The sequence below is a fragment of the Cebus imitator genome, unplaced genomic scaffold (genome assembly GCF_001604975.1).
Source record: "Cebus imitator isolate Cc_AM_T3 unplaced genomic scaffold, Cebus_imitator-1.0 Scaffold129, whole genome shotgun sequence".
Classification (NCBI taxonomy): domain Eukaryota; kingdom Metazoa; phylum Chordata; class Mammalia; order Primates; family Cebidae; genus Cebus; species Cebus imitator.
This window is the reverse complement of record NW_016107444.1, coordinates 6608358-6617346: the sequence shown is the minus strand read 5'-3', so window position 1 is coordinate 6617346 and position 8989 is coordinate 6608358. Positions and strand designations below refer to the sequence as shown.

Genomic DNA, 8989 nt, shown 5'->3' with positions numbered 1-8989 from the left:
AAAAAAAAAAAAAAAAAAAAAACTGCAGTTGAAATTAAGGTTACTGATCAGCTGACCTTAAAATGGGGAGATTATCCAGTCTGACCTAATATAATTAAGAGCCCTTAAAAGCAAAAGAGAATAGCAAAAGAATTCATGACATGTGGCAGAAGGGGGAAGTAAGAAAGATTCCAAATATAAGGAGGATTTGACCCGTCATTCCCGATTTGAAGACGGAGAGGGCCACGAACAAGGAATGTGGGTGGATTCTAAACACCAAAAATGACCACCAGCTGGCACCCAGGAAAATAATGGGGACCTCAGTCCGGTAACTGCAACAAACTGAATTCTGCCAACACTTAGGAACATGAAAGTGAATTCTCCTCCATAGTCTTCGAATGAGAGTCCAGGCCAGCCAATACCCTGACTTTGACCTCTAAGTAGAGACCCAGGGGAGCCTGCCCAGGCTCTCTCCCACAGAAGTGTGATATAATAAATAGCTGTTGTTCTAAACTGCATACTTTGTAACATAAGCAACAGAAAACTAATATATAAGGTAACTGAGTGAAGAAGCTAGCTTTTACCTTGAGGGTTTCTACTAAATCCTGGAGATCTTGAGCTTCACCTATAATGGATGCAGGACGTGAGAGGGACAGGATATATAAAATGCAGGCCCACTCAGGGTGGGGAATGTAACTGGAAACTCCTGCATAAAACTGGAATCTCAAAAGACTATACTCTCAATATAAGGACACATGGAAACTGAAAAAACATCTGAAATAAATTTCAAAGCATATAAAACTTAACTAAGTCTCCATGAAGTGAGTGGTAAGAGTATAAATGGCAAAGTTATGAGATTTCTTTTTTCTCCCTACATATTTATTCCATCTATATCTCAGTCCCCCAAGTTAACTTGAATACCTTGTCAAGTATAAGGACTACATAAATTTACTGTCACTTAAGAATAGGCATATCAAGACTATGTTTTATGACTTCAGAAACACAGAAGGCAAAGAACTAAAGGCTGAAATTTTCAACTACTGCAAAATAGTTCATGGCAAGAAACATTTTGGAATTCAAGAACGAGAAACAGTGCTCTAAATGATCAAGCTAATTTTCAAAATATTCTTTGTTTTTTTGAGACGGAGTCTTACTCTGTCACCCACTCTGGAGTACAGTGGTGTGATCTCAGCTCACTGCAACCTCCACCTCCTGGGTCCAAGCGATTTTTCTGCCTGCCTCCCAAGTAGCTGGAATTACAGGTGTATGCCACCATACCCGGCTAACGTTTGTATTTTTAGTAGAGACGGGGTTTCACCATGTTGGCCAGAGCCACTGCGCTGGGCCTAATTTTCAAAATATTCTGAGAGGCACCAAGTACAGTGGAAAAATCCTATTAATTAAGACAGGGCTGGTGATACATATCACTGTTTCTGACTATCTCTCTGTTTTCTAGTAAAAAACATAAGTTAAAAAAATTAGGACTACTGAAGTTCCGGCTTTTTTTTTTTTTTTTTGAGACAGGGTCTTGCTGATGCCCAGGTCAGGGTGCAATGGCGCAAACTGGGTTCACTGCAACCTCGACCTCCCAGCTCAAGCGATCCTCCCACCTCAGCCTCTTGAGTTGCTGAGACCAGAGGCGTGCATCACCATCCTAGGCTATTTTTTTTTTTTTTTTCGTAGAGGGGTAGATCATGACAGGTCTTGCCATGATCCATGATGCTCAGACAGGTCTCAATCTCCTGGGCTCAAGCAAGCCTCCCACCTTGGCCTCCCAAAGTGTTGAGATTACAAGTGTTAGCCACCACGCCTGGTCCTGAAATTCTTTTAGCTCTCTTTATGCATGAATCCATACATCATCACCACAAAATCTCATTGCTATTAAGTATCTTCACATCAATTAACCGTGTAGGTAATGACTTAGATGGTCTGAATTTAGAATCAAATCGATTTTTACCTTTTCTATAGCATGAGTACAAAAGCATACTGTCACTCAGTTCTAAACACAAGCTATCTAAGACATATACTATCTAAACATCTTTATTATACTTAGATCCGCACAAAACCAAAAGTACTTTTTGCTCTCATCAAGACAGAAACAATTTAGGCAGAATTGGTTTTTCAAACCTGTTTTGATGTAAATATCTTCTCATATCTTCTGTTTTTTGAAATTCCCTAATGGCTACTGGCTTTATTGGTGAACCCTAGGCCAAAGGACAGAAATAAATAAATTTAATATGTTAATCCAGAAAACTGTGATTACACAGTTCACATGTGTCATTTAATCTGTATATTACACTAAATAGATTTTAATAGACTCTCCAAATGTAAACTTTAAGTTTTAAAGCATATGTTACACTGCTGCTTTGATAAACAAAAATGTTCATAATCTACAAACATTTATTTTATAAGAAAGTAGATTTTCTTCTTAATGTATTATATAAATTAAGGTGACCAAGCACAGTAATATGTACTGAATAAGATGTTACAATTGGAAAGGAACTTAAGAGGTCACCAGTACAGACTCCCATTTAGGACAGAAATTCCCATCTACCTTGCCCTGGCATTAGCTCTGTTACTCTTGAATATTTCTGGTAATAGCAAGTTCACTGGGCATATTACATTTCTTTCTTTATCCATCACAACAAATTGTCTCTTATCATACTCATACAAATACTCTTGAGTGTGTTGGTGAAATACCAAGATAAAACAAAAAGTAATTTCTATTTATGATAAAATACCATATTTAAAAGGAAAATATTATTGGCAATTTTATTTATTTACGAACTGAAAAGAAAAAGGTCATTTTCAAAAAGTATTACTGAGAAAAATGAAACTGGTTTAAAATATAGACCACATACTGAAAAATAAAATTATAAATCGAAGGTAGAGGATTAAAGGTTATCAAAGGAAAATCTATAGAAGTAATACAATCTTGTTTCAACACCAAAAATAATCATCAAAATGGTGGCTCATCAAGGGAAAAATAAGAAAATAACTTTTCCAAAAAGGATATCTACAAATCAAACATAAAAGTACCTATCACCTACCTCCAAGAGACAGGCATATCCCATGTAACTAGAAACTTTTTGTGAGTTACTCCAAAGCTTTAACAACTGTCTTAAGGTCTGGACATGAGATCCCATTGAATAAACTACAATTATGCAACTCTAATGTGAAAATAATTTTTCTAATTTAGTGAATATACCATTTTGAAATTTCTGTTTATTTAGAGACAGAGTCTCACTATATTGCTCAAGCTGGGCTCAAACAATCTTCCTACCTCAGCCTCTCAAGTAGCTGAGATTACAGGAATGAGCCACCATGCCAAGCTGTGCCATTAAAAAAAAAAAGTCTCTCCTAGGACGTTATATCAGTGACTTACCCTTACCATCCTAGGTTGTTTTTTCTTTCTGTTTTTTTGAGACGGAGTTTCGCTCTTGCTACCCAGGCTGGAGTGCAAAGGCGTGATCTCGGCTCACCGCAACCTCCGCCTCCTGGGTTCAGGCAATTCTCCTGCCTCAGCCTCCTGAGTAGCTGGGATTACAGGCACATGCCACCATGCCCAGCTAATTTTTGTATTTTTAGTAGAGACGGAGTTTCACCATGTTGACCAGGATGGTCTCGATCTCTTGACCTCGTGATCCACCCGCCTCGGCCTCCCAAAGTGCTGGGATTACAGGCGTGAGCCACCGCGCCCGGCCTTTTTTTTTTTTTTTTTTTAATACCAAATCTTGCTCTGTCATCCAGGCTGCAGTGCAGTGGCACGATTGGTTCACTGCAACATCCGCTGCCCAGGTTCAAGCGATTCTCATGCCTCAGTCTCCCGAGTAGCTGGGATTACAGGCAGGCACCATGATGCCCAACTAAGTTGGGTTTTTTTGTATTTTTAGTAGAGAAGGGGTTTTACCATGTTGGCCAGTCTGGTCTCTTAACTCCTGACCTCAAGTGATCTGCCTGCTTCAGCCACAGTGCTATGATTACAGGCATGAGTCACTGTATCCAGCCCCATCCTAGTTTTATGATACTGCAATTATCTAAAATTATTCTAAGAGGCACATGAAATTTCATACTGGCTTAATTAAAAAAAAAATCATACCCTATTCAAGACAAACAGTCTATGTATGTGACAAGTATTATAATAAAATTAAATAATAGTGTTTAAAATCTCACATAGGTTAGTTTTTAATAATCCATTTTTAGATAATATTCAGGTAGAAAAAAGGTATTTCTTCACTGGTTGTTAAACCATTTAAAATAACATTGCTTCATCGTATTTTCAAAGATGCTAAATTTTATGAAAGCTTTATGACAAGTCATAAAGACTACCAAATGTTAACAGGCAGCCAGAATTTAAAAAATATTATTACAAAAGAGACAACATAATGAATTAAAAAAATAGTATTATTTTTCATAGTACAATAGGCATTGTCACTGTTAGTAGAGATACTCCATTTATACAACCTAAGTAACTGTAGCATGATCAAAGAGAAAGACAAAGAGAAAAGAAAATGGATTCCTTGAAGGATTATAATGTGTCATTGCTAATTTTAATTTTATTGCAAAATAGTTGCCCTTTGCTCCAGCAGGGAGACTCACAGCCTGAATAACAAGTAGTTTCATCAATGATTTGGTACATTACTATCTCTGGGCTGTAGGTCTTTGATTTATATAAGTTTATCCAACTTTAAATACAAAAATGTCTTCTGAATGCCAACAAAAAATACTGTATTCAAAAGTGTTCACATAGAAAGACCAAAGTCCTTTCTTTTTTCTTTAAGAAGGGTAATATTGGATGGGCACAGCGGCTCACACCTATAATCCCAGCACTTTGGGAGGCCGAGGCTGGCAGATCACCTGAGATTAGGAGTCTGATACCAGCCTGGCCAACATGGTGAAATCCTGCCACAACTAAAAATACAAAAATTAGCCAGGCATGACGGCGCATGCCTGTAATCCCAGCTACTCGGGAGTCTGAGGCAGGAGAATCACTTGAACCCAGGAGGTAGAGGCTACAGTGAGCTGAGATTACGCCATTGCATTCCAGCCTGGGTGACCGAGTGAGACTCTGTCTCATTAAATAATGATATCACTCTGTAACATGTTCTACTTGAAATGATTATTCTCTATTTCTTTTTTATTTTTTCCTTTTAGCTTTCTCAGACCAAAGAGGTTATTCTCTGTTTCTGAAAGGCTAATACCTCATTCTCTTAAAAGGACCCAAGTGTTTCTCAAATAACCACTGCTCAGAGTCTGAAACCAACTCCAGACATCAACATCACATCCACTAAAGTGAAGCCATTTTATTATGCTGACAAGATAGGCTGAAGAATGCTATTCTATTTGAGACCGTTGGAGAATTGGCAGAGATTCTGTAGTGGGCTGAATACACATTTGTTTTCTAAGGCAATTCAATGCTCCACTTAAGAGATACCCAAGAATTTTAATAGCAAACAATTTATATTCTGTATGACTTAGCACAAAAGCTCCAATATAATTCAGCATATTATAAAAATTCTACGGTTAAGTTGCATGTTAACACAAAAGTCGATTTTTTGGTTTAACTGTTAATTAATTACTGATCAAACTATGATTTATCAGTTAGTAAAAATGAAAAAGCAATAAAAACAACAATGAAAAGCATCACTGTATTTTCCTTTGTATTTTCTTCGAAGTCCTGACAGTACTTAGACTTCTTTTATTCCTTCTGCAAAATTCTGGTCTTCTTGTTTGAAAAATAATCCTAAAGTCTACTTGAGACTACTGTCTGATTTTTCTGAATAAATCTGAAAAATTCAGTACTGAAATTAGAAGTGAACATAATGAAAAAAATTAAGCTTACGTCAACAAATCACTGATAGAATTTTATACTATTATGAATTATTTTTACAATGGGATAGCAACATATTTAGGCTTAAATCTATGTACTACCTCATGAGAGATCCGCCGCTGTTCAATATACGCCATGAACTGTGAACTAAGGCTGTCTGCGTCCAGTACCTTGGGCTGTCTCACCTCGTCCTCTTCTTCCTCTGCGGTACAACTGTCTATGTAGTCTATCTGATCCAGATCATGTTCCACTGTATACACCACACCCACACACACACAAGAAAAAACACACAAATTAGCCAAAAAAAGACATTTACTTATTTCCTTTTTCCCAAGATTTTCTATTTTGAAAGTGGGAGTGATGATAAAATCTTTAAATTATATAAGTCTTTTTTTAACCGTTTTACGTCCAAGGTAAATTATATAAGTCTTTATTTTTATAAAATTTAATTTCATTTATCTTTTATTATTATTATTATTTTTGAGACAGGGTCTTGCACTGTCATCCAGGCTGGAGTGCGGTGGTGCAATCTCAGCTCCCTACAACCTCAGCTTCCCAGGTTCAAGTGATTCTCATGCCTCAGCCTCCCAAGTAACTGGGACTATAGGTGTGCGCCACCAAGCCTGGCTAATTTCTGTATTTTCAATAGAGATGGGGTTTTACCATGTTGGTCACGCTGGTCTCAAACACCTGTGCTCAAGCGATACACCCACTTTGGCCTCCCACAGTGCTGGGATTATAGACATGAGCCACTGCGCCAGGCACATCAGTGTTTATTACTTAGTTCATGGCCACTCAAACAAATAGTCTCCAGAAAGCCTTAATCCTAGTTCACTAAAGAATGTTGTAGCTGATGACAATTACTGAAATACACAGACCTCTAACATTTTTCTTTGGACAGCTCCTTACTGTTTTAAACACAGCAGTTTGAGTTTGTGAGACAAAGAGAGAAGACTAATTTTTTTTGTTTGTTTTAAGATAGAGTTTCCCTCTGATGCCCAAGCTAGAGTGCAGTGACGCAATCTCAGCTCGCTGTGACCTCCGCCTCCCTGGTTCAAGCAATTCTCCTGCCTCAGTCACCCGAGTACCTAGGACTACAGACGCACACTGCCCAGCTCAGCTAATTTTTTGTATTTTAGTAGAGATGGGGTTTCTCCGTGTTGCCCAGGCTGGTTGCTAACTCCTGAGCTCAGGCAATCCACCCGCCTCAGCCTCCCAAAGTGCTGGGATTATAGGGATGAGCCACCTTGCCTGGCTGAGAAGACTAATTTTAAAGACTGAAAAGTGCATCTTCTTGTATGACTTCATGTTTTAGGTTTGGGGCTTAATAATATCTCTGAGGAGATGGGAGGCGGAAAACCTAACATTGTCAACTCAAAATAAAGTAAAAGGCCACAAAAAAAAAGGAGAGAAAAGAAAAGGTAGAAGTAAACTTGGCATGAAGAGAAAGAAATACTTTGTCTACTATGTCCCTTCCTATAATTGCTGTCAAGTAAACACAAACAAAAAAGATCAGAACAAAGATTTTCCTATTTGGAAAATTATTTGCGAGAGGTCTGCATTGTAGATAGTATAATAGTTTATGGATGGGAAGGGATTCATTTGAGGAATTTTTTCTTCTCAAAATGCTTTAGGGTGAGGAGAAGTATATAAATAAGATTAAGCCACATCGCTGTTCATCTGTTAAGTCTGAGAATACCCCACTATTTTTTTTTTTGAGATGGAGTCTTGTTCTGTAGCCAGGTTGGAGTGCAGGGGCATGATCTCGGCTCACTGCTTCCCGGTTTGTGGTTCAAGTAATTCTCCTACCTCAGCCTCCCAAGCAGCTGGGATTACAGGCACAAGCCACTATGCCCAGCTAATTTTTGTATTTTTTAGTAAAGATGGGGTTTCACCATGTTGGCCAGCCTGGTCTTGAACTCCTGACCTTGTGATCCACCCATTTTGGCCTCCCAAAGTGCTGGGATTACAGGCGTAAGCCACCGTGCCAGGCCAATTTTTAAGCTTTAAAGTAATAAAACAACTCCTTAAAATGGCACACTAGAAAAAAAACTTGCTACTAAGATGGTTTCTCCGAAGATGCATTAAACCACAACCCGTTATTTTTATGATGTTCTATAGGCTGCCTAAAAATCGCAGTTGCTTTTTTCGCAACAATGAACTTGGAGAAGCCTAGTTCTCAATTGTCTTCTGGTTCAATTATTTATAAATAATCCTATAAATGTAATTAATATAAAATAAATTTTGAGTTATCAGTTTTATTAACAGCTACAAAGGATGGAAAGGTTATACGTTTACATCCATATTAGAAACCAAGTACATAAATGCATTTTTTAAAATGTGCTAAAACTTGTCTATTAAATAAATGGTTTATATTATGACCATTTCTGAAGAAAGCAACTTTACTTCTTCATACAATCTAGACTAGTGTGGCCAAAGAGAAAAATAACGGTAGCCATAAAGGTGAACCACATATGTCATTTGAATTTTTTTTTTTTTTTTTGGAGACGGAGTTTCGCTCTAGCCATATTTTTTAAAGTTAAAAAAAGTAGCATTAATTTTAATATTTTACATTGTCCATATACAATGCTAAACATTACTATTTTATAGGCTTTTTTTCAAATCAAGTCTTCAAAATCTGACATGTATTTTATACTTAAATACATATCAATTTGGAAAAACCAAATTTATTTTTTTTGGAGACACAATCTTGTTCTGTTGCCTGGGCTGGAGTGCAGTGGCACAATCTTGGCTCAAGCGATGCTCCTGTCTCAGCCTTCCCAGTGGCTGGGATTACAGGCAGGCACCACTACGCCCTGCTAATTTTTTTTTTTCTTTTGTATTTTTAATAGAGACGAGGTTTCTCCATGTTGGCCAGGCTGGTCTCAATGATCCTGACCTCAAGTGATCCGCCTGCCTCGGCCTCCCAAAGTGCTGGGATTACAGGCGTGAGTCATCACATCCAGCCTAAAAAAATCACATTTCAAATATTCAATAACCACATGTGGCTAGTGGCTACCGTATCAGCACAGGTCTCAATATTATAAGTCTTAAACTGATGGGGAAAGACGTCTCATATGAGAGAAAAATTTAAAAGAAAACTACGGAAATGTAAATGAAATGATAACAACAAGAGTACAGAATATAAGATGGCAAGGAAGGCCAGGCGCAGTGGCTCAC

General features: G+C 37.7%; 1 protein-coding gene across 1 annotated transcript in view; it reads right to left on the bottom strand.

Annotated features, from left to right (window-relative positions):
* Nucleotides 1–8989, bottom strand: part of LRCH3 (leucine rich repeats and calponin homology domain containing 3) — a 106286-nt gene that overhangs the window by 37642 nt on the left and 59655 nt on the right. The window contains exons 9-10 of the mRNA XM_017541024.2: nucleotides 5911–6059; nucleotides 2074–2183 (exon numbers count right to left, since the gene is read on the bottom strand). Of these exons, the coding sequence (XP_017396513.1) occupies nucleotides 2074–2183; nucleotides 5911–6059 (259 nt within the window). The remainder of the gene's footprint in view (nucleotides 1–2073; nucleotides 2184–5910; nucleotides 6060–8989) is intronic.